General features: G+C 39.7%; 1 protein-coding gene across 1 annotated transcript in view; it reads right to left on the minus strand.

Moving 5' to 3' along the window:
* Window positions 1–21683, minus strand: part of N4BP2L2 (NEDD4 binding protein 2 like 2) — a 106758-nt gene extending 85075 nt beyond the window's left edge. The window contains 8 exon segments of the mRNA XM_021065179.1: window positions 2220–2296; window positions 2680–2768; window positions 6550–6674; window positions 16463–16640; window positions 16643–17057; window positions 17060–17298; window positions 17301–17712; window positions 21459–21683. Coding sequence (XP_020920838.1) covers window positions 2220–2296; window positions 2680–2768; window positions 6550–6674; window positions 16463–16640; window positions 16643–17057; window positions 17060–17298; window positions 17301–17712 — 1535 coding nt within the window. The 5' untranslated portion in view covers window positions 21459–21683.

A 27001-nucleotide genomic window follows, 5' to 3' on the forward strand; every position in this document is an offset into this window, starting at 1 on the left:
AGGATCCAGCATTGCCGTCAGCTGTAGTGTAGGTCACAGACACGGCTTGCATCTGGCATTGCTGTTAGCTGCAGCTCCAATTTGACTCCTAGTTTGGGGATTTCCATATGCCATGGGTGCAGCCCTAAAAAAAGACAAAAAAAAATTTTTTTTTTTAATTAAAAAATGAAAAAATTAAATACAATAAAAATTATTCTTGACCTTCACAGAACTTTTCACAATGCATTTTAACTCTTGTAGTGATCCATAACTTGAATTAGACATGGCAAAACATACAAGGATGTATTTTACATTTAACATTATAATGCTAGATTTAATAACTCATTTTTCCAGGAAAAAAAGACACAAAAGAAATATTTACTGCTCAAAACAATTGATGCTTAGTTTAAAGATGAGAAGAAAAGCAAGAGTTAGAATGAGAGCTAGAGATTGGAGGTTGAGGCTGAAATAGGCCAAAATATAACTGAATTCACAAGATGTCAAAATTGATGATTCAATCAATTCTTTACAAAAAAAAAAAAGCTGCCCATCTATACTAGATATCAGATAAACTGACTTTATTTTGTAAAGCTGATTTACATTTAGAATTCTAATAAATTTCAAAAAAAAAGCCTCAAAGGTAAATAAAGCCTAACGTACAATGATTTCATTAATTCATTTATTCAGCATAACCCAAATATCCTTAGTTTTAAAACTTCTCCGTTGTACCTAAGGTACAATATACACACAGAAGCAGACCAACAATACCAGGTATTCATAATATTTACCAGCTTAACTCTTCATAGATGTGGTTTGGCATGCAAATCAGAAAAGGAAAGAAAGGTAACCAAAGGAATGAAGGTAAAAAAGGAGTGGAAGGCAAGGGGGAAAGAATTAAATTAGGTGAACACCAAACATACAGTAACAGCTTTAAGCTGGAAGAAGGCAAACTGAGGTGGGAGAAAAAAAAAAATGGTTTTAAAAAGAGAGATGGGTGCACACTTCTGCGAATATGCTCTGGAAAGTGTAGATACACTGTACCACACACTTTTAGTGGGTAAACTATAAGGTATGTGAATTACATCTTAAAGTTGTTACCAAAAGGGGGGAGGAAGGGAGTTAAAAAGAAAAAAGAAAAAAGGAGTCAAAGTCAGGTTAGAAAATCAGGGGAAAAGAATGTCCACAACTCTCACCACAAATACTGATATCCAGGGAGTTCCTGTCATGGCTCAGCAGAAAGAAACCTGACTAGGAGCCATGAGGTTTCGGGTTCAATCCCTGGCCTCGATCGGTGGATTAAGGATCTGGCATTGCCGTGAGCTGTGGTGTAGGTTGCAGACGTGCCTCAGATCTGGCGTTGCTGTGGCAGTGGCACAGGCCAGCAGCTACAGCTCTGATTAGACCCCTAGCCTGGGAACCTACTTATGCGGCCCTAAAAAAAAGCAAAAAAAAAAAAAAACCCTAAAAATCAACCAAACAAAAATATTGATATCCAAAATGCTCTGAAAATTCACTTTTCTGTTGACTCATATAGCAGTAAAGTCTAACCATGTCTGAACTCATTCAACAATATCTACTCAGAACTAACATTAGATTATATACAGTCTTTGTTATCTACTTATATGGACTATTTATGATCTGACGCGGCAATACCGAGATGTTTGATTATGCCATGCTGCTCCAAGCTCTCCTGGGGTGTTACAATTTATGTATATACAGTGTATTACAGTTCTAAAAAGAAAAAAAAAAGTCCAATTTCCAAAACACACTGATTTCCCAGGATCTTGGGTATGGGATAATGGATCTATAGCAGTAAAGGTGGAAAAGGGAGAGAGGTGAAAGCAGTAAAAAGGTGATGGGACCTAAAATGAGGAGGAGATGAAGTTGGAAGGACAAGGCAGAGAGGTGGCCTAGCTAAAAAACAAAGGGAAAGTCCTAATTTTCCTCTCAGTTTTCTAGATCTCCAACAGTATTCAATAAGCTGGGAAACAATGCAGAAATTCACTTAAGAGAAAGTAACAAACACACTTAACAAAGAACATCTAATGAAATTTAACAGAGCAAATAGCCTCAAATACATTAAAGTCAATGTTCCTCTTAAAAGAATGTGAGAAACAGCAGTCCCTATTAGCAGTCATAAGTAGCAAAGATATAACAAGCAAAACCTAGTCAAGAAATTGACATGTGAAGGAGAAAAGAAAAAAAGATAAGGGATTAAAAAAAAATTGGGGGTGCCTTACTTTTCTAATTCTTCAGGATCAAATTTCCACCAAGTTTCAGGTTCATGAAACTCTACTCTGTATCCTTTTCCTATGGCCTACACAAAAGGAAGAGAACAAAACCCAGAGAATGCTTCTTAAAGCAAGATGGCAGAAAGATATAAATTTCAATTAGGCATTACCTCTAAATTTGCTCAACCAAGAAAAAGTTTACTTTTAAAATAATACTGTTTATAAAAAATGTAAGACCCCTTAATGGACAAATTCCAATTACTATCCTTAAGTTCAGACAAAACTAATAAAATGAACATATTGCTTGATAAGCACCATTTCCAATTTTTAAAAAACTAAGCAAATGAACACAACTCTTTAGAGAAAAAGAACAAATGTTTTAATACTATAGATCAAAGTAACCAAATTTCAGAGTATGAAAAAGTTGACAAGAATAAAATATAAAAACTCTCTCATAACTCATATTTACCATTTCCACATATGGTTTCATTTCCCAAGCTTGTGTATTAGTGTTGTCTATTATAACTGGAGATCTCCCCTGATTGATAGCTTGTTTAGCTGAAAAAAAAATAAATTTAAAAAAACAATAAAAAATAGAACTATGAGATAAAAATACACACAATACAATTTAAACATTCATTATTAGGAAACTTTCTATATCCCTGTACTTAAAGCCAAAACTGTTCAATCTCTTAAGTCAGTGCCATGAAAATAAAAGGACTCTGCTAGATTGAAGAGAATTAAGAGGTATAAAAACATGCAATGTGTATTCTCCAGACTGGATGCTGGTTTTGACAAACTAGTTGTAAAGGACATTTTTCAGAATAGATTTTGTTTGAACTTGCATCTAATGAAGGCTTCAGTCTGGAACTGATTTTCATCTACAGAAAATGTAGCAACAAGTTACATTTGAATACGGTCTGAATATGAGAAGAGGTGAACATTTACTGACATGGAAAAATGGGGACTGTTAACTGAAAATGGCAATTTACAAGATAATATATAAGTATAATCTTATTCTGTGCAAAATATAAAGATGTGAGAAGTCACTAAGATATCAAAAATGGTCATCTATAGGTAGTGGGAATATATACATTTTATGCTTAACTTTATTTTCCAATGTTCTATACTTACAAATAATGCTTCAATGCTTTTGAAATAAGACAGACTTTTATTTAAAAAAAAAGTGCTACGGATTTATCATTACTTACAGACCAAGTAAATAAATACCACAGTTCAACTGACTTTGTGGACATTTCTTAGGACTATTACTCTCAAATAGGAAATTAAGATAGAAGGCAACTTCTCTGAACTGGATCTTCTCTCCCTGTGCCACCTCTTCCCCCATGTGGTGAGAATTACTGCTACAGTGAACAACTGTTAATGACAGGAGTCTGTATACCTCCTTAAGTGTAAACAGGCAAGATAGTTAAGAACCCACAATAAAATTTAAAAAGCTGAGGCAAAATGCAATGATATGGAAGTTTTGCCTGGATTTAGAATTCAAACCACTAAGTTCTATGTAATGAAAACATTTAAGAGATCTCTAAGGGTAGACAGAATTCTAAAGGTTAGTTAAGTCATAGTGCTATGGTGGAATACATATTTGGGAGAAGGTGTCTCTAAATAGTAAAACAAAATTTAGAACTTGGGTCATAAATAGGATACCAAAATGCTATCATCTCCCACTGCTCCATTCCCAAACAGTGATCAAAACTTTCAATAAAAAAAAAAAAGTACTGGAGTTCCCGCCATGGCTCAGTGGTCAAGGAACCTGACTAGGACCCATGAGGACGCGGGTTCAATTCCGTGCCTCGCTCAGTGGGTTAAGGACACAGCATTGCTGTGAGCTGTGGCGTAGGTCGCAGACGCAGCTCAGGTCTGGAGTGGCTGTGGCAGTGGCGTAGACCAGTGGCCACAGCTCCGATTCAACCCCTGACCTGGGAACCTCCATGAACCACAGGCGCAGCCCTAAAAAGACCAAAAAAAAAAAAAAAAAAAAAAAAGAATATAATTCACACAGTATGAACATTTTAATGAAATATTCTAGACTAGTATTGCAAAAAGAAAAAATGTTCCACGCAAACTTCCTGGTCCAGCAAAGTATACTGGCTCATTCCACTTATCATCTACTTCTATTCCCTTAACTTTAGGTCAAGAATTCCAAACATTTTTTTGGAACTGTAATACCATTATTATTTGATTTGGGCAGTAACACTGTGACATTTTAAAAAATCAAAAAGAAGTAATATTTTAAAATATTTTTATATTACTGTAATATATATGGTACTCTGAAAACTGACAATCAAAAAGAAAAGCATTTATCCTGTTTTTCCTGCATATATTGTACTTTAGGGTAACCTTAGTTACTAGTTTTTAGGTGACAGAAGTTCACTGCAGAAGAATTCTAAGGTATTAAACAAAAAGCAAAGATAGAAAATCACCATTTTGCAACCATGAATGAAATAACTGATTCAGGAAACAATTCATTGTTAACTAAAACAGGGAATAGGCTGCCCTTTGAATCTACTGAACTTAGCATCATTAAAAATGGGAGAGCCAAAATTTGCTTCAAAAAAAAAAAAAAAAAAAAGAGAGAGTTGACCCTAATTAATCTTCTCATCTACAACAAGTTAAATAGTTATCACATGGAAGCAAATACATAACTACAGGCTTTGGGACACTACAGAACCACAAACTAAGTCTCTGAAACAAGTTAGTGTTATGAGAGCAAAAAAAGGCAAAATTGCTATAGATTAACTTAATTAAAAGAATCATAAAGCCAAATGACCTTGTTTAGATCCTAATTCAAACTGCAAAGAAATATTTAACACAATAAGGGAAATTTGATTACAGACTACATTACACGATGTCAAGGAATTGGGGTTTTATTAATTGTTTTGAGGTGTGATGGTGGCATTACAATTAAAGAAGATGTGATTAAGTAAGAAGGTTAATTTGAAATGCATATAGCATGATTCTACATTTTGCTTAAAAAATACTTCAGTAAATTTTAAAAAAGGGAGGGGGGAATGAAAGCAAAAAGAATAGGCCAATGTAGCAATATCTTTATAAGTAAAAATAATTCTGAATGTTGGGTGTGTGGGGTTCACTGTAATCTCTCTACTCCAGGTTTACATAATCTGTTTCATCATCAATGCATTCTTAATCTTGTAAATAAGAAATTAGATTATAACATAAATGTTTACTTACATAGTTCTAGATAACAGTTTTTAACCCCCACTGCAACATCAAAATATCTGGATAACTTTCAAAAAATACCAAAGTTTAGATCCACTTCACCAACTAAACTAAAATCTCTGAGGCTAAAAATTAAAAAAAAAAAAAAAAAAAAAAAAAATTGCTGAGGCTAAAACTCAGGTATAAAATTTTTAAAAGGTCCCCAAGTGATTCAAATGTGCAGCCAAGGTTAAGAATTACCTGTGCCAAGAGTTCCCGGTCGTGGCACAGTGGTTAACGAATAGGAATCATGAGGTTGCAGGTTCGATCCCTGGCCTTGCTCAGTGGGTTAAGGACCCGGTTCGATTCCTGGCCTTGCTCAGTGGGTTAAGGACCCAGCATTGCTGTGAGCTGTGGTGTAGGTTGCAGACTCGGCTCGGATCCTGCATTGCTGTGGCTCTGGCATAGGCCAGTGGCTACAGCTCCAATTCAATCCCTAGCCTGGGAACCTCCATATGCCACGGGAGCCGCTCAACAAAAAGCAAAAAGACAAAAAGACAAAAAAAAAAAAAAAAAGAACTACCTGTGCAGAAATGAAAAGAAACTGACCCATGCGCCTTCAAAAAATGTATTAAGTAGATTTTCTGTCAAGCAGCAATGAAAAACATTTTTTTTGCCTTTTTTTTTTTTTTAGGGCCACACCTGCACCATATGGAACCTGGGCCATGAGTTGAATAGGAGCTGCAGCTGGGGACTATACCACAGCCATGGCAACAGAGGATGAGAGCTGCACCTGAAAATTATGCTGTAGCTCATGGTAACGGTGGATCTTTAACCCACTGAGCAAGGCCAGGGATCTAACCTGCATCCTCAAGGAGACAACGTCTGGTCCTTAACCTGCTAAGCCACAATGAGAATTCCAGGTACACTACTTAGAGTTTACAAATTCTACCTACAGTCTCTGATTTTCACAACAACCTCAATCAAGTAGGGCAAGTATAATTATCTCTGCTTTAATAGATGAAAAACTGGGTCTCAAAGCTGTTTCAATGCCTTGTCAAAGTCATCCACCTGGTGAAAATCAAGTGGCGAACAAAAATTCAGATCTTGTGACTCCTAGGCAAATATTCTATCCCGGGAGGCTTGGCCCAAAACAAACCTCTGTTCTGGTTCCAGTCATGGGCATCACCAAGCTGATTAACATTATACCTGTACCCATCTTGATGGTGAAAATAGTCATCAGTGCTGAACACAATGCCATCACGACTCTGACCAAGCAGAATTCTGTTAATAAAAGAAATCATAAAGTGCCATTTATAAAATCTATAACCATCAGAAATAAGCCACACAAGAAAGGTTATTAAATGAATTTCTGGTACATATTTATAAGTATATTGCAGATAGGACAGCACAGGAGGGAAATCTTAAAAAGCTTTCAGGTTTCAGTTCCCGTCATGGCGCAGTGGTTGACGAATCCCACTAGGAACCATGAGGTTGCAGGTTCAATCCCTGGCCTCGCTCAGTGGGCTAAGTGATCCCGTGTTGCCGTGAGCTGTGGCGGAGGTCGCAGACGCGGCTTGGATCCTGCATTGCTGTGGACCTGGCTTAGGATGGAGGCTACAGCTCCGATTCGACCGCTAGCCTGGGAACTTCCATATGCTTCAGGTGCAGCCCTAAAAAGACAAAAAGACGGAAAAAAAAAAAAAAGCTTTCAGGTTTCAAATATCACTTCACATTTAATATCCAAGCAAAGAGATTGACAAGTGTTCAGAGTATCAGCATTCTGATCACCAGTGAAGTGAGAGTCATGAAAAAGACTGGAGATGTGCTGAGGAAAGGTAAAAGACAGCAAGAATCACTTGGATTCAACAATAACAAAAATATTTTGTTTATCTCCCTTCCCTCAACCCTTAGGCAATGGGATATCATTCTGTAACTTCTTTTTGAGGAAGGAAAGACAGTGGAAGGTAGTAGAAGCAATGATATTTTCCTGGGGTGATTCAAGAATGCTTCCTGGAGTACCTGTCGTGGCGCAGTAGTTAACGAATCCAACTAGGAACCATGAGGTTTCGGGTTCGGTCCCTGCCCTTGCTCAGTGGGTTAAGGATCTGGCGTTGCCGTGAGCTGTGGTGTAGGTTACAGACGCGGCTCGGATCCCGAGTTGCTGTGGCTCTGGCGTAGGCCAGTGGCTGCAGCTCCTATTAGACCCCTAGCCTGGGAACCTCCATATGCCGTGGGAGCGGCCCTAGAAAAGGCAAAAAGACAAAAAAAAAAAAAAAACAAAAAAAAAACACATCTCCTCTTTCCTCAGCTTACAATAAAACTATATATTTTGTAATAAAAATAAAATCAAATATATAAAAATTTTTAAAAGTTTAACATACATTTCTACTTATAGAATTATAGTTCAAATTACTTCAAACCAACCAAAGTAAATAGTTTATATTATTTGTTTGCTTGTTTGGGAGGCTGAAGTTGGATTTCTTTCTTAAGTAGCCATAATTTTCCCAAAATATACCACCTAACACATATGGCATCTTATTTGCCTATACAGATAACCTAGAATATAAAAATGCTACAATATTAGTATTCCAAGCCAAAGCTCAATCACCTAAAAAGATTATGATCATAATAAACAATATTATTACAGTTAAATATCATAGTCATATTCAACAGTACTAGAAAACTGATACCATCTTTCTTAGATACCATGTTTCATTTTTTTCTATTCTACTACTTTATTAATGGGTGATCTTTCAAGTATTAATAATACCATACTACAAGAGTACAGCAGCTTTTTCTTTTTAAAGAGTACAGTAGCTTTTGCATCCAAAAAATGTTTAACTTCTTCCAAATAAAAAAAAAGTAGGGAGGGAGGAGACAGTAAACCCATTTATATTATTAAACCAAGTCAACATCAAATACAAGTAAATTTCAATGAAGAACATCTTAAGTATATAAATTACAATTATAGCAAAGAATTTTACCTTGGACAGACTTCTTCCTCCCAGACTGCTCATGCATCTTTCCAAAATTCCCTGAATTATCTCAAACTGTGAAGCTTTATTTTGAGGACTCATATTAAAAATACTTACATCAATCTAGATATAGCTGGTATCATACCAACCATCTGAACCAAAAATAAATTATTTAGGCATATTAGTATTGGGAGTTCCTGCTATAGTACAGTGCATAGAAAATCTGACTGTAGCTGCTCCTGTCACTGTGTAGGCAGGGGTTCAATCCCTGGCTCCAGGCAGTGAGTTAAGGATCCAGTGTTGCTGCAGCTGTGACACAGGTTGCAGCTCAGATTCAAGCCCTGGCCTGGGTACTTCCATATGCCATAGGTATAGCCACACTCTGCAAAAAAGAGTATCAGTATAGTCAAAACTGTTATAATCAGATTCTGTAAGAACTCTCACAAGTCAGGTACTACAATGGATTCTCAGAACATCATAAGTTGGAACTTTGAAAAATCAAGTATCTAATAAAAAATTCAGATGTGGTCCCACTGGCCACTTGATTTGTGTTTTTAAAAAATAGCTATCCTGGAGTTCCCATGGTGGCTCAGTGGCTAACGAATCTGACTAGGAACCATGAGGTTGTGGGTTCGATCCCTGGCTTTGCTCAGTGGGTTAAGTGATCCAATGTTGCCGTGAGCTGTGGTATAGGTCACAGATGAGGCTGATCCCACGTTGCTATGGCTCTGGCACAGGCCAGCAGCTACAGCTCTGATTCGACCCCTAGCCTGGGAACCTCCATATGCTGTAGGTGCAGCCCTAGAAAAAGGACAAAAAAAAAAAAGCTATCGTAACAGACTTGTGGTTGCCAAGAGTAGGGGGAGGAAGTGGAATGGACAAGGAGTTTGGGGTTGGTAGATGCAAACTATTACATTTAGAATGGATAAGCAATGAAGTCCTACTGTACAACACAGGGAACTATATCCAGTCTCTTGGGATAGACCATAATAGAAGATAATATGGAGTTCCCGTCATGGCGCAGTGGTTAACGAATCCGACTAGGAACCATGAGGTTGCCGGTTCGATCCCTGCCCTTGCTCAGTGGGTTAACGATCCGGTGTTGCCGCGAGCTGTGGTGTAGGGTGCAGACGTGGCTCGGGGTCCCGCGTTGCTGTGGCTCTGGCGTAGGCCAGCGGCTACAGCTCCAATTCGACCCCTAGCCTGGGAACCTCCATATGCTGCAGGAGCGGCCCAAGAAATGGCAAAAAGACAAAAAAAAAAAAAAGAAGATAATATGGGAAAAAGAATGTATATGTTATGAATGACTGAGTCACTACGCTATACAGCAGAAATTGACACAACACTGTATATCAATTATACTCTAATAAATATAAAATTTTTAAAAATAAAAATAGCTATCTTTTTGGAGTTCCTCTGTGGCTGGGCAGGTAAAGGACTTGGTGTTGTCACTGCTGCATCTTGGGTTGCTACTGTGGCACACATTTGATCCCTGGCTCAGGAACTTCCACATGCATGGGTGCAACCAAAAAGAAAAAGAAATTGTTTTGAGAACCTACTACAAAACCAAGCATTTTATATACACATATATATCCATAACTGTCTATCCATCCACCTGTTTATCTGAATATGTATACATATCTTTGACTGTATTTAATTTTCACAACAGCCTTGCCATGTGGTGTTAAATCCAGAAAAAAAAATTTCAGAAATTAGGCCACCAGCGTCACATCAATAGTGGTAGGTAGAAAAGCCAAAAACAATGGCTTACAACGGTATTTCCCCACTCCTGGAGTGTAGGCTGGAGTTCAGTGACTGGCTTCTAACTGGTAGCATATGGAACGCTAAACCCAAGATTAGATTATAGGGGGAAAAGTGGCTCGCTTTCTCTTACCACATTGGGAATGGAAAAAGGTCCAAGCAGCAAAGAACCGAGAGAGGTTTCCAGCCTAGAGAAACCAAGTAACTGAGACCTTCAATCCAACAGCACACAAGGAACTGGGTCTATCAACAACCTCGTGAGAGATATTCCATGCAGATCCATGCATATCCTCCCCAAGACAAGGTTTCGACCAGAACACAGCTCTAGCCAAATCCTTATCACAGTATAACCAAAGGCACCCAGATTCCTGTGCTTTAGAAACTGTAAGAAGACAGTAACTGTTTGCTGCTTTAACAACTCAGCTTTAAGGTAATCTGTTACATAGCCATGGGTAACTAATGCATATTTGTGCTTATAATCTTTCACTTAATTAAGGAACAAGTGAAAAGTGTTCCTGGTTCCTTAAACCTCATTTTAAGAACCCTATTTCCCAAATGACCTACTACGAAATAGTTCATTTTCATGGTTTATTTAATTTCTAAGAACCATACATTTTCTTTAATACATCTATGTGTGTTTAAAAGAAAAAATAAGAGTTCCCGTTGTGGTACAGTGGAAACGAATCCTACTAAGAACCATGAGGTTGCAGGTTCGACCCCTGGCCTCACTCAGTGGGTTAAGTATCCTGTGTTGCTGTGAGCTGTGGTGTAGGTCACAGACACAGCTCAGACCTGACATTGCTGTGGCTGTGGTATAGGCCAGCAAATGAAGCTCTGATTCATCTAGAAGTTGAACTGGATGGGAACTAATCTGGGAACTTCCACATGCTGCAGGTAGGGCCCTAAGAAGCAAAAAAAAAAAAAAAGGTATTCTCCTCCCAAAAAAATTCTGAGTAGTAGTTCCCGTTGTAGCTCGGAGGTAACAAACCCAACCAGTATTGATGAGGATACAGGATCGACCCCTGGCCTGGCTCAGTGGGTTAGGACCTGGCGTTGCCATGAGCTGTGGTATGTAGGTCACAGACATGGCTCAGATCTAGTATTGCTGTGGCATAGGCCAACAGCTGCAGCTCCAATTTGACCCCTGGCATGGGAACTTCCGTATGCTGCCAGTGTGGCCTTAAAATAGAAAACAAAAACAATAACAAAAACTGAGTAAAACTGACAATTGATGAATCCCTTACCTCCTTTTGTACTGAGTGACTTCACATACCTATCTCAAGACCACTTTCCTGGGACACCTCACTATCTAAACACTTTTTGAATTAAGAATAAAGTCCTATGGAGTTCCTGTCATGGCACAGCAGAAACAAATTCTACTAGTATCCATGAGGATGCAGATTCGATCCCTGCCCTTGCTCAGTGGGTTAAGGATCCGGTGTTGCTGTGAGCTATGGTGTAAGTCATAGACGCGGCTCAGATCTGGTGTTCCTGTGGCTCTGGCATAGGCCAGCAGCAACAGCTCCGATTGGACTCCTAGCCTGGGAACCTCCATATGCCTCAGATGCGGTGCTAAAAAAAAAAAAAGAAAAAAAAAGACCAAAAAAAAAAAAGAAAAATAATAAAGCTCTAGATAAGAAAAGGTCGATCTTTCCTTGGAATTTAAACTGAGAGCTACACCAACAACACAGAAGAAAAAAAAAATCTCTTGCCATCTCTCTTTAAACTAGTTTTCTATGGCTACTGTAACAAATTGCCACAAACGTGCTGGCTTAAAGCAACATAGATTCTTATAGTTCTGGAGGTCAGAAGTCTGAAATCAGGCTCAAGGGGTTAAAATCAGGTTTGGGGCAGGCTGGCATTCCTCCTGGAGGCTCTAAAGGAGACTATTTCCTTGCCCTTTCCAGCTTCTAAAACCCACCTACATAGCTTGTGGTCCCTTCCTCCATCTTCAACAAGAAGCACAGCATCTTCTCCCCTCTTTGACAAGTGCTTCAACTATCCTTTATCCCTGATGAACTCCAGACATTTTGTTAATAATGAAATCAGTGACTTGTTTCTGAAAATTCTCTCACTGGTGAAATCAGTAGCATATAAGAAATGGGGATTAAGTAAAATATTTCAGATTCAACCCTCCTTGGAAGAAAAGAGTTTAAGAATCTAGCAAAATCTATACCCTACATCCAAGATTTGATCCCTGTTTCAACCAGAGTCAAAGAGTTCTGTTTAGCTGATTGCCAACTACAGTGGCAACAGAATTCTACCTCTACAATATTGTTCAATTATGCCTCAAATGAATCTTTCATCAAAGTGCCATCAATTTGCCTAAGAGGACAAAAAGCTGGCACTTTATCCTACCTACAAAGGTTGTGTGAACTGTTTTGCACTAGCATACTCACAAATGCATGTATAGTACATGTACATGTATGTGTGTATATACATATTTTTTTTGCCTTTTTATTTTTATTTATTTTTCTGTCTTTTGTCTTTTTAGGGCCACATCCGCAGCATGTGGAGGTTTTCAGGCTAGGGGTCTAATCGGAGCTATAGCTGCTGGCCTACAACACAGCCACAGCAAAGCCAGATCCGAGCCGTGTCTGTGACCTACACCACAGCTCACAGCAAAGCCGGATCCTTAACTCACTGAACGAGGCCAGGGATCATACCCACAACCTCATGGTTCCCAGTCGGATTCGTTTCTGCTGTGCCACGACAGGAACTCCTTTTTTCTGCTTTCTTAAAGACCGTTCCTGTGTCATATGTAAGTTCCCAGCCTAGGGGTCGAATCTGAGCTGCAGCTGCTGGCCAAAGCCACAACACCAGATCTACTTATGCATAAATATTTAAAGTCTGTACTTGTGTTAGAATTTAAGCTAAGACTGATTTCATTAAAATCTGTTGGTGAAGTTGTGGGTAAACAACTAAGCCTCACCCACTTACAACCAAATTGGCTCAGGTCAATTGTCAATGAATAAATGATAATGCAGTCTTTTGTGGCTTATTCTACATGCAGAGTGGTAAGGGCAAATATTACATGAGTTCAGGAGGAGGATTACTGAGGACTGAGATGAGAAATCAAAACCTGCGAAGTGGAGTTCCCGTCATGGCGCAGTGGTTAACAAATCCGACTAGGAACCAGGAGGTTGCGGGTTCTGTCCCTGCCCTTGCTCAGTGGGTTAACGATCCGGCGTTGCCGTGAGCTGTGGTGTAGGTTGCAGACGCGGCTCGGATCCCGAGTTGCTGTGGCTCTGGCATAGGCCAGCGGCTACAGCTCCGAGTCAACCCCTAGCCTGGGAACCTCCATATGCCACGGAAGCGGCCCAAAGAAATAGCAAAAAGCCAAAAAAAAAAAAAAAAAAAAAAAAATCTTAAAAAAAAAAAAAAAACCTGCAAAGTGCAAGCACATAAGAGAACCTCTGAATCAGTAGCATCCTGATAATGAATTGACAGTGTAAGGCACGTAGCAGCCTAAGTCCACAAGGATATGAAGATAGAGAGGTAGGTAAGGAGTAAATTAAGGAAGAAAGGGACTTACACACAATTCCCAAAGAATGCGAAATTTATCTCCCTATAGCTCATTATCACATATCAATCAATACTAAACGATGTTAACTTTTAATTTAGTGCCCCCAAATCAGCTCAACTCTGATCCTCTAAATCTTTACTCCTTTCTTTAAAGCTCATTTAGAAAGCTAAATCATGTATGAAGACATTCCTCACTAAAGACTACACAGCTTTACATCCAATCCCAAATAACCATTCAAAAATGTGTGGACCAAAAGAGATACTGCTGCTTCTTTAACCAAGCTCCTCAGTCAGGAGTCAAGCTTAGGGCTTGTGATATACAGTAAAGCAAATGATTAGGTAAGAAACACTATCATTTACATTCCCAATTGATGTCTTACCAGTTTTTCTAACTTCTCCCAAGTCCTTTAACCTGAACTCATTCTTTTTACTAGCCTCTGCTCCTTCTAAAAAATGAAAAGACTGTAACTCATCTCACAAAATTGTTAGATATGAAAGTACTCTGTAAATTGTAAATCATAACACAAATGGCAGTTGCAACTATAACTTCATTCTTATTACACATATTTCCTCAAATAATACATATATACATATTATATACAATCATCTCTATCATCTCCCACTACAATTACGTCTCCTTGAAATTCTACTGAATTATTACCACGCTTTATTCACCTTCAGTCAGTTTCAACACACTCCAATGTGTTGTTCCAAACCTAATCTTCTTTTTGTTTGTCTTGCCTTTTAGGGTCACACCCGCAGCATATGGAGGTTCCCAGGCTAGGGGTCAAACTGGAGATACAGCTGCTGGCCTACACCACAGTCACAGCAACGTGGGATGTGAGCCTCATCTGTGACCTACACCACAGCTCAGGGCAACACCAGATCCCTGACCCAATGAGAGAGGCCAGGGACTGAACCCACATCCTTATGGCTACCAGTTGGATTCATTTCTGCCATGCTACAATGGGAACTCCTAAACCTTTCTTTCTTACATTTATTCTACACCCACTTAGGAGGTCCTCACAAGATCCCTTCATCCCATTTTCAAATTTCAACTATTACTTTTCTCTGATTTTATATTCTAAATCTAGAAGAATACTTCATTCTAACTTCTACGCTTTCCAAAGAGTTGAAATTTCACTTTCTCTACAAAATCTTCATTAAAGAGGAAACAAAACGCAGACCTCAATTTAAATTCATTTACAAAGATCACAGCTTACAATCTAGCTTGAAATATCTGCAGCATAATCATTCTATAATTTCTTGCTTCTGAAGAAATTCTATTTAGATTATCTTGCAAGTAAACATAACACTTATAAAATGATTCCATGAACTTTTTTTTTCTTTTTTGGCCGCCATGCAGCATATGCATGAAGTTCCAGGGCCAGGGATCAGATCCAAGCTAAACCGCAGCTGCAGCAACCGCTGATCCTTATTCCACTCTGCCGGCCTGGGTTTGAGCCTGTGTCCCAGTGCTCCCAAGATGACACCAATCCATTGTGCCACACTGGGAACTCCTCCTTGGACTTTTTTATCCTTACTCAAAGACATCAAATAAACTTTCTTTTTCCCCTTATCGAGGCATGTATCATGAATCATCCTACATGAACTACAACAAATTTGTATTTGTTTGTGCTTTCTCCACAACTGCACAAATGTTGCACAATTTAAATGCATCAATATTCTTTTTTTTTTTTTCTTCTTCAGGGCCGCACCTGTGGCATATGGAAGTTCACTGGCTAGAGGTCAAAATGGAGCTGCAGCTGCCTGCCTACAATGCCACAGTAACACCAAGCAGAGCCACATCTGCGACCTATGCCAGATCCTTAACCCACTGAGTGAGCCGAGGATCAAGCCCACATCCTCCCAATATGAGTTGGGTTCTTGACCCGCTGAGTCACAACAGAACTCCTCAATATTCTTTTTTTAAAATGTAAACAAAAACAGGAACTTGAAACATTTCATCACACAAATCACCAGTTCTAATTCCATTAATTCAGATACTGCTGACTTCAAACTTTTTTTTTTTTTTTTTGTCTTTTCTAGGCCGCTCCTGCGGCATATGGAGGTTCCCAGCTAGGGGTCCAATCAGAGCCATAGCCACCGGCCTACGCCAGAGCCACAGCAATGAGGGATCCGAGCCGCGTCCGCAACCTACACCACAGCTCACGGCAGTGCCCGATCCTCAACCCACCGAGCAAGGCCAGGGATTGAACCTGCAACCTCATGGTTCCCAATTGGATCCGTGAACCACTATGCCACAACAGGAAGTCCTCACTTCAAACTTAAAGAAACCAAAAAAAGGCTTCCTCTGCCAATCAATGATAGAAACACAGCACAGTTCTTAAAACACATTCAAAACTCCTTTACTTGGGATATTTCATTTGCTTCTCACAATAACTGCAGAAAAATAAATACTACGTATTTTACTTACAGATAGCAAAACCGATCCAAGGTCACAAAGTGAAATAACTCAGTCAAAGCCCAACTCTTCTAAAACAGCTGACTTAAAAGGGAAGGCCAGCACAGTTCTCAAACTGCATTTGCTTTCGTCACTGTCGTAATTATACATGGTGAATCTATATTTAAAGCCCTTAGCAGAATCTTAACATCATTCATATGCCAATCTCATTTCCTCTATCACAAAATGTCTGCTAAAATATTTACTGTCAGATGCCATTCTCAAGTATGACAAATTAAAATTTTTCTAGTAGAAGCATAAAAGCATCTGCTATTGATTACAACTATCAATTATAACGTTTAAGTAATGAATTACCAAGTATTCACTTGGTATCCTTTACTTACCGAGACAACGTTGTTTTCCCAGAACCAGGCAAACCTCTTAAAAGAATAAGTAACTTCTGTAATTTATTTAACTTTTCCTCTTGAAACTGCTGGTTCATAAACCTGTCTGTTCCATTATGCTGGTAAACAGAAGAATCTTTCCAGCATCCTTCTCTGGTTTCACAGAAACCATTACTACATATCCATCCTGCACAGCACAGCCATTTGTAGAGGAAAGATCACTACTGGTAATGTCACTACACTCAGTGTATGCATCGTTGTGATCAAAAGTCGAGCAATCCCAGTTAACCTGACAACTATCTACATAATATCCACGTTGCATCTGAAAGCCATCTTGGGTGTGGAAAATACTTGGTGGATTTGGTGGAACACTGAATCTTTGAATATTTAAGTGACAGTTAAAACTGGGAACACAAGGATCTTGGGGAACTATAAAAGAATGCATTGACTGCCATTCAGGCATGAAGGAAGTAAACGAATTATCACAAAATGTAGGTATTACTTGTCCATTACAAGGATATTCGCCTGGCTCATTCCCATCACACTGTTGATAATCAAAATGTGACTGAGGACTATTACTAAGATCCTTTTTCTTTTTTCTTCAAATTTTAATACCTCATTATTATGACCCTGATAATATGGAATAAGTTGTTCCTTAGAGGGTTCAAGCTCCTTACAGCTGCTTTCTGAATCTTTTTCATTTTCAAGCTCTTCGATTTCTTTGTAAAACTGAGATAATTCATTGTCGATCTCTGATGTTTTGGAGTTAAATTTCTGTTTCTCTTCTTGTCCTCCTTTGCCATCTATACCATTGATAGTGTCTGCTTGATCCCTTTTTCATTACATTTCTTTTTCTTAGGGGGTTTGTAAATGGGTCCTATAAATGCTGTACTTGTACTATATATATCATCATCTTTGGATACCAATGCAGGGCGTGTATCCTGTAAAATCTGTGAATCAGTAGACTCGGTGACGTTTGGTCTATCACCAGGCATCTCATCATGCACAGGTTTCAGCACGTCTGTAGTTCTGGTTTTGTCCTCCTGAGGATGACTACGTCCTCTGCTATCAATGATGGGCACAGGGACCCGATGACTTCCAGTTTTCTCTTTGATTCTGTGAAAATTAGCGTTTCCATGATGGGGGAAAACATACGCCTCTTCAGTAGACTTCAGTTTCTTATAGCATGGTTCAATTGTTAGTTCTTCCCCATGTCCCATGGATTTAGCTCCAATTTCATCATAAGACATCTGAAGAGCAAATAAACCATACCATTAACAGCTAATATTTAGGAAATGTTAACAAAACTCTTCGGAAGCAATAGAAAAAAATTAATTGATATAAGGATTTAATAACATTTTCCCAAAATACAAAAATCTTATAAATTCTAATTTCATAACCAGTTATTGTTAAGTATTGTTATGATACTACGATTTAAAGGTGAGTTCTCACTGAAGGCAAGTAAACACCCTTTAAAAAAAGAGATACATCTCATCTGTAAACTAAATGATGTCTTTCTGAAATAATTAATGAATAATGCATTTCTGAATTTAGAAAACTTAAGCAAGCTTGGAAAGCTGAAACTATGTATATATACACAGAGTTGAGTGTGTATGTGTGCATGTGCTGCACCTGAGGCAAATGGAGGTTCCCAGCTAAGGGCTGAAGCAGAGCTGCAACGGACAGCCTATACCACAGCAACGCCAGATCTGAGCCACATCTGCAACCTACACCATAGCTCACGGCCATGCCAGATCCTTAACCCACTAAGCTAGGCCAGGGATCAAACCTGAATCCTGGGGAATATTAGTCAGATTCATCTCTGCTGTGCCACAACAGAACTCCTATAATATATATTTTGACAATATAGACATACAACTGTGTACCAAAAGGGAGAGTAAATTTGCCAACCAAAGTGACACATATCCAAACTGGGTGTGATAAACTGCATCATACATCTTCCTGTTTAAAACTACAAGCTCCTGGCATTCCTTCTGTGGCACAACGGAATTGGCAGTGTCTTGGGAACACTGAGACACAAGTTTGGTCCCTGGTTGCCACAGTGGATTAAAGGATCCATCCAGCTTTTCCTCAGCTTCCGCTTAGGTTGCAACTGCGGCTCAGATCTGATACCTGGCCTGGGAACTCCGTATGCTGTGGACTGGCCAAAAAAGAAAAATGTAAGTAAATAAATAAAACCACTAGGTCTTGGAGTTCCCACTGTACCACAGTGGGTTAATGATCTGGCTTGCCTCTCGAGGCACCAGTTCACTCCCTGACTCAGTGCAGTGGGTCAAGGATCCAGCATTGCTACAGCTGTGGTGCAGGTCACAGCTCTGGCTTGGATTTAATCCCTGGCCCAGGAACCTCCATATGCTGTAGGAGGGACAAGAAAAGAAAAAAAAAAAAAAAAAAACAGAAAAAACCACTAGATCTTTAGGAATAAATGGATCCAGCTCCCAACCTCAGGCAGTATCTCCTTAGCAATCAAATGTCAGATTAACTGAAATGTCCATCTTTACGGGCCCTATTCCTGCAGGTACTGTAAAAGTGGTTTCCAAATATGTATGCGACAGGCTTGGACCTAGGACCTTTTGCTGATAGTATTTGCACCTAAACAAATGCCTCCTCAAGCAACAAGGGACTAAAAATAACTGTATGTATGTGCAGTTGGGGAAAATTATGGACAAGATATAAAGGACCAGAAATTCCCATGTGGCGCAGTGGGTTTAGGAACTAGGGTTGTAACTGCAGCAGCTGGAGTCACTATTATGTCACAGGTTTGATCCCTGGCCCAGGAACTTCCATATGCCACAGGCACAGCTAAAAACCAAAAAAATCAAAAATCGAACTGATCAAACCAATACTTCTGAAGAGCTGGGAGCAAAAAATAAATAAATAAAACAAAAAATCCAAAAAAGAGTACCAGAAGCAAAAGCAGCACCACCTGCACACAGCACCACCAAAGCGATGGACAATCACCTAAGCTACTCCTCCAGCCTGACTCCTGCAGCTGCCCATACCCTCATCCCACGTAAGGAAGGCCAAATTCCCTGGTTGGTTCAAGACTTAATGGCACCCAATGTGGGGCAACTGTCCCTTTTCTGGGAGATCTGGGTGCCTCTGGGACCAACTTCTCTGTGGAGGTTGGGTGCCACAAAGTCTGTTCCCTACCAGGGTCTTTGGCATTTCTTAATCAACAGTAATTGGTAAGAGGCCAGACAAGAAATTCAGAGAAAGCTTTATCTGGGGGGTCCTCATTGCAGCAGAGGGGCGTGAAAACAAGTAACAAGTTCCCTTGCTTGCTCGGTGAGGGAGAGTGGTTTCTTACAAGGGGTGAGGGTAGGGGCAGGTCCAGGGGTCAGGCCAAAGGGCTAATTTGGGTGGTCTGCCCACCCCTTTGGTGGTGTTGTGTGCAGAGTGCATGTGCAGTCCCCTGCATTTGCTCCCAGGACCCTGTTTTGTTCCCAAGCAACAGCTGGATTTTTTATCTTTTTGTATCTTGTCCATAATTTGCCCCAACTGAACATGCACGCAGTTATTTTCAGTTCTTTATTGCTTGAGGAGATATTTGTCCAGGTGCAAGCATGGCAGCAAAGGGTCCCAGGTCCCAGTCTGTCTCAGATATGTTGCATTAACTTTATAAAGAAAAAAATAAGTAAATAAGTTGTTCTGAGATTGACGCCAGTATGTCAATATGTTTAAAAAGAAATCTGACAACTCCCAAAACCAAAGCCCTCATTTTTTCCAGTTGGTTGGTCTATCTTAAACATAAATTCTGCTTATAATTGAGCAGGACCCTGGGGGGGTCTTCCTGGGGCTAGCCCTTCCCCATAACCTCTGTTTTAGCTCCTCTCTGAAGTACCCAGATGACATCGTCTGATGTGTATTTCCTGAGTTGTTTTACAGATGCTAAAACTATCACCAGATGGAAGAAATTAACTACTTGATGATCACGAGTATGGACCTACTGACATCTAAGGACTGATAAAAGTAACCCTTGTGACTCCGCCCAGTTACCTCACCATTAACCAATCAGAGAGTTGTGCACGAGCTGATCGCTTACCCACCCCCCAACTTCATTTGGCTTTTTAAAGGCTTTACAATTTGGGGTTCTGGGAGTTCGGATTTTGGGGGGACACAAGCTACCCGTCTCCTTGCATAGCTTGCAATAAGCTTTTCTCTCCTGCAAGCTCGAACGCTTCGGTTTACTTGGCCTCGCTGCCCAACTTGCGATAAGAAGCTTCCCTTGAAATTCCTCAGGCACTCTCAAGAGTGCAACCTTAAAGCCTGTTTTATTCACAACCTCTTCATTCTGCCCGCTCTGGTCTTCCTTCTCTAGCACGAGAAAAAAAAAAGGGCAAAGAGACGAACTAGAATGATACAGCTACGCTCTAGAGAAGCGGAAAGAAGGTAAACCTGTGAAGAATGCCGTCGGTCCGGAAACAGCCTCCTCCCAGCTTCTCATTTCCTCATTACGAACAGCATAAGCCCCAAGAAAAAGCAAGGAGGCTGTATGAATAGAGGAGCTTAGGGAGTCTCCCTGTGCCCTACCGGGTTAATGATCCAGCGTTGTCTCTGTGGCGGGGCAGGTTCGAGTCCTGCCAGTGGGTTAAGGATCCGGCGTTGCCCAGCTAAGGCGTAGGTCTCAGCTGTGGCTAGAATTTGATCCCATGCCCGGGGCCTTAAATACGCGCAGGGGGTTCAGAGACTAAACCCCTATACAAACCTGAACCTAAGGCCTCCTGACCTCCACACAGGGCAGCCCCAGGCAAAGTGCGTCACGCACTTTCTCTGCCCCAAAGGAGGCATGTTGGGATTCTGTCCGGGAATTTAAAAGAGCTCCGAGGCGGAAAGGTTCACTCCCGGCTTCGACCTTTACAGCCAACCTAAAAGGTTCAGTCAAGCGCCGGCTTAAACCCAAGTCGCCAATGGAAGAATACGAAGAACATCATCACCACAACCCCACCTCGCTTAAAATGGGATGTTTACTCACCTTACACACAGCTCTGCATTGACCTTTACTTCCCAATGAAGTCTTCTTCTAGAAACACACGAACATCTCAGGTGAAAGAAGCGCGGGGAGACGGCCCAAACCTGAAACCCGGAGCGACTAAAAACCCGGCCCTCAGGAGAGGAGCAACAAGCCGCACCTCCGTAAGCAAGATGTCGGCCACCTCACGGTTACCCCGGAAGGGATTACGGAGTCGCGCCAGGCATTGTGGGAATCGAAGTCCGGCCTTCGTGTCCAGCCTGGCAACCTCATAGTCTCCCAGAATCCATTGCTTCAAATTCGCGCCAATGGCAACAAACGTAGACCGGAACTAGTTCTTAGGTTGCAGCCGGTTACTTGTTTAGAAGCATCAACTTCGGCTAAAAAAGGCGATGACCTGGTCCGGGTTCATCCCTGAAGGAATAAAGACTGGGTGCCTGGCAGCCCAAACAAAGACATTAGATGCTCTCAGCGCGGGCTTTAAGGCTTTTGGGAAACAAAGCTTTTTCAAAGAGAACTTAATATATGGTCTCGTCAACTAGGGTTGCTGACCTTTCTACGAAAAACCAGTAATTGTAGGCTGTTTCTCTCAGGAAGAAAAGAATCAATACAGCGGAGCGTTGATAGCAGATAAAAGTACTTATGAGAAAATCACCTCTCGTGTCATAACTATATTTTGTTTTGTTTAGGGAAATGACCATTTACTGAGTTTTCCCATTTAAAAAAAGTCAGTTTGTTAAAAGCACTTGAAACAGGACTTCGTTTGTGATGCTGCTTGTACAACTATAAATATAATAAAAGTCGTTGAATTTTTAAAAAGAAGAACAGCGCTTGATAAAAGTATGTGCTGTGTAAGCGTTTGTTAAATTATAAGTAACTACAGGAGTTCCCTGCTGTGGCTCAGAGCAAAGGAATCTGGCTAGCATCCATGAGAACACAGGTTAGATCCCTGGCCTCGCTCAGAGGGTTAAGGATTCGGCATTGCAGTGATCTATGGTGTAGGTATCACACTCGCCCAGGATCTGCCTTGCTGTGGCTGTGGCTAGGCTGGCAGCTGCAGCTCTGATTAGACCCCAGCCTGAGAATTTCCATATGCCTCAGGTGTGGCCCTTGGGGGAAAAAAAAAAAAAAAAGATGTTTTGAGATCAAGCAAGTATCCTGTTCCTAATCAAACTCTAATTAAGGTTCTGCCTCCATTGATGATTCTTACTACAACTGATCTTTACAATGATAGTTGCAAAATAATTATTTCCCCCCAACTCCTTCAAGCCCTCCACATTTATTATTCCTGATGGTAATGAAGAGTATGATTATTAATAAGAAAAGCCCGGGAGTTACCGTAGTAGCTCAGTGGAAACAAATCTGACTAACATCCATGAAGCTGTGGGTTTGATCCCTGGCCTCACTGGGTGGGTTAAGGATCTGGCCTTGCTGCTCTCAGACACCGCTCAGATCCCACGTTGCTATGGCTGTGGGTAGGCTGTCAGCTGTAGCTCTGATGAGACCCCAGCTTGAGAACCTCCATATGCCTCCATATGCTAAAAAGCAAAAAAAAAAAAGCCCTTCTTAGTTATTTAATATCAGTGTGAATTTATGTATTCCCCTTATTCAAGAAGTTATAATCCATTGTTGTTCTTATTTATTAATAGTTTATTATATCATAGTCTATTTTAGGACAATTTCAGGTTCAAGAAAAACTGAATACATAGTACAGAGTTCCCACGTACCCCCCATCCCACACATAGTGTCACCTATTACTCACCTCTTACAGTATTATAGTACATTGTTAAAATTAATGAACAAATATTGATATATTAGTATTAACTATAGTCCATAGTTTCTTGCAGACTTCCTTAGTTTTTACCTAATATCCTTTCTGTTCCAGGATCCCATACAGGAGACAGTACCACGTGGAGCTGTCATTTCTCCTTAGGCCTCTCTTGGCTGTAACAGTTTCTCAGACTCTGCTCAGTTTGATGACTTTGGCAATTTTGAAGAGAACTGGTCAGGTACTTTGTAGGAGGCTCTTCTATTGCAATTTATATATTGCTTTTCTCATGATCAGACTGTTGTTATGGGTTTTTGAGAGAAAGACACAAGGTAAAATATCTTTTTTATCACATTATAGTAAGTGTACATACTGCCAACATAATTTATGATTGTTTTATGTTGAACCCGATCATCTGGCTAAAGTAGTGTTTATCAGGTTTCTCTACTATAAAGTTACTCCCCCCCCCACCACTTGCATACTGTCCTCCTTGGAAGGAAGTCACCTTAAACAGCACACCTTTCTGGAGTGAGCCCCTTCATTAGAGTATTTACATAATTTATTCAGAATTCTTCTGCATGAGAGATTCATCTCCTCTCCCATTCTTATTTATTTTGTTACTCAAAATATCTGAGATTTGGTCAACTTTGGGTTGGCTCCTGCTCTTTAAACCTGCCAGCTTGTAGGCAGCTCGATCCCTTGCTGTGCTCTGGGTAGGCTGGGCTACAGCCGATTTACCTAGCTGGCTCATATGCAAGAGCAGCCGAAAAAAAAAAAAAAAAAAAAAAAAATCTGTACTGTCACTTGGTTCTTTACCTGCCCTTGACTCCTACCTGTCACAATTTCCTGCCAAAAATCTTGGGTTTTTTTTTTTTTTTTTTTGTACCTACAGTATATAGGGGTCAGCGCCACAGCCCCAGCATGCAGACCCAAGCCGCGTCTGCTCATGGCAAAGCTGGATCCCCCAACCCAACCCACTGAGTGAGGTCAGAGATTGAACCCACATCCTCATGGGTACTGGGTGGATTCGTTTCATCTCTGCCACAATGGGAACTCCAAGTCTTGGTTTCTTTTTTTTTTTTTTTTTCCTTGAATAATGGTATTTAGAAGCTAAGACTTTGGCACTAAGAGTGCTTATTGATATTGGGATATTATTGATTCTAGATTATCTTAGTAGACAGAAATGGTGGAGGGGAATAGACTTTTTTTTTCATTTAAAAAATCATGAATATTGATACTTACAATACCTGTTGAATTGTATAGTGTTCTCTTTTGCCCTCCCCTTCATATTTGTGTTGCTTTCTATAACAGTGAGAACTTCCTTAAAGCACATTTACTTTTTTGCCTACTCCTGCATTGCACATAAAATCGTTTCGGAATTACCCCATTCGCATAATTACATAAGCAAATTACTAAAAAGAGTTCAAGCCTTGCTTGTAGTTTTTCTTCCCTTGACTAAGGGTTGAAAGTTGAAGTACTACGTGCAAAAATGACTTGGATTATGTCTATTTCCCTACACTATCTTGCTTCAGTGGGTTTATGTTAGTCATTGAGTTCATTTGTTTCCAGTTCTAGTTTATTTTTCCCTCTGTTGTTGATGATTTCATTTTACTCTTGGAATATGTAGAGTAATATGCTTCCCAAAGTCTAAACCATATAAAAAGGTATATTCAGAAAAATATCACTCTCCTCCTATCTCTTGATACCTTTTTCCTACCATCTCTTTTTTTTTTTTTTTTTTTTTTTGGTCACACCCACAGCATGTGGAAATTCCTGGACTAAGAATCAACCTGTGCCACATCAGTGGCCCCAGCCATTGCAGTGCCAGTGCCAGATCCTTAGCCTGCTGCACTGCAAGAGAACTCCCACCATCTTTTATATGTATATAATTTTACTGTTTTCTGATGTATCTTTCCTGTGTTTCTTTTTGCGAAAAAAGAAGCAGATATATGTATGTTATCTTCAGTTTTCTTTCTCCATAGCGAACATACCATATATGCTGTTTTGCCCTTTTTTTCTGTTGACAATATCTTCTGAAGATCACTTTTCATCAACTTATCTTCATTATTCTGTTTTTACAGCTGCATAGTACTCCATGGTGTAGTCAAGTGCCATATTTTATTCACTTAAAATTTGATGTTTGGATGTTTAGGTGGCACCCAGTATTTTGCAACTATAAATAAAGCTACAGTAAGTATTCTTGTGTTTTTATATTTTCGGAGGTATGTCTTTAGAGTAAATTCTCAAAAGTGAGATTGCTAGGGTAAATCCATATGTACTAAATCCAACGCAAAAGGATTCCCTTTTCTCCACATCCTTGCCAAGACATAGAATTTTTATATTTTTATATCCATTCTAACAAGAATGAGATATCTTATTGTAGTCGTGATTTGCAGTTCCTTGATGATTAGGGATGCTGAGCATCTTTTCATGTACCTGTTGCCCATCTGTATGTCTTTTTTGGGAAAATGTCTATTCAGATCTGCCCGTTTTACTTTTTTTTTTTTTTTCTTTTTAGGGCCACATTGTGGCACATGGAGTTTCCCAGACTAGGGGTCAAATGGAACTGCAGCTGCGGCCTAGCCGCAGCCACAGCCACGTGGGATCTGAGCCATGTCTGTGACCTACACCACAGCTCATGGCAACACCGGATCCTTAACCCACTGAGTGAGACTAGGGATTGAACCTGCATCCTCATGGATCCTAGCCAGGTTTGTTACTGCTGAGTCACAACCGGAGCTCCCTCTGCCCATTTTAAAACCAGATTTTGGAGTTTTTGCTGTTGTGTTTTCTGAGTTCTTTATATATTTTGAATCTTAATCCCTTATATATTATTTGCAAATATTTTCTCCCATTCAGTAGGTAGCTTTTCATTTTGTTAATGGCTTCCTTTGCTATGCAGACACTTTTTTGGTTTATTGTAGTCCTATTTGTTTATTTTAGCTTTTGTTTGCTTTGGTTTTGGTGTTGGGAATTATTTCAGAAATTAGGACATATTCTTCCATAATTCCTGTAAATTGGTGCTTGCATCTAGAGACTTGATCAGTTTCAGGTTAGATTATTACAATATTACTGCATAGGTGCTGCTTTATTCTTCCCTCAGGGAGCATCTAATGTTCAGTTGTCTTTCTGTGTAATGTTAGCAGGATTTATGTTCAATGTCTGGGTCATCTATTATTTTCATTAGAGTTTTAAAATGATATTCTAATTCTGTCATTCCTTCTTCACTTATTAGCTGAACTACATCTGATTCTAGAAAACTATTTGATTATTCACTGCTATAGTTTGCATAGGCAGGTAGGGTAAATGATGGAGTCTCTTTTTATTTGCCAGATATTCCAGATAATGAATTGGTTCATTAGCAACCTCCAATTAGTAACTAAGTATTTTTATTTTAATAATATGAATGCACGGGTTTAAACATATTTTATACTACAATTCATTATTGAATTATTCAACAGTGTGGTATGGCTACACAAGGAAATAGTAGTATGTAGTCACTAAAAATAATGTGTGTATTTATTCACATGGAAGTTTTTCATGATATTTTACTTAAAATCACTTTTAAGGAGTTCCCATTGTGGCTCATCAGTAACAAACCCAACTGGTACCCATGAGGATGTGGATTTGATACCTGGTGTTACTCATTGGGCTAAGGATCTGTCATTGCCGTGAGCTGTAAATGTCCATGTGCCACGGGAATGGCCCTAAAAAGCCCCCCGCCCCCCCAAAAAATAAGTCGAAAATGTATTAAAAGACAAAAAATAAAAATTAAAAA

The sequence above is a fragment of the Sus scrofa genome, chromosome 11 (assembly GCF_000003025.6).
Source record: "Sus scrofa isolate TJ Tabasco breed Duroc chromosome 11, Sscrofa11.1, whole genome shotgun sequence".
Taxonomy (NCBI): Eukaryota; Metazoa; Chordata; class Mammalia; order Artiodactyla; family Suidae; genus Sus; species Sus scrofa.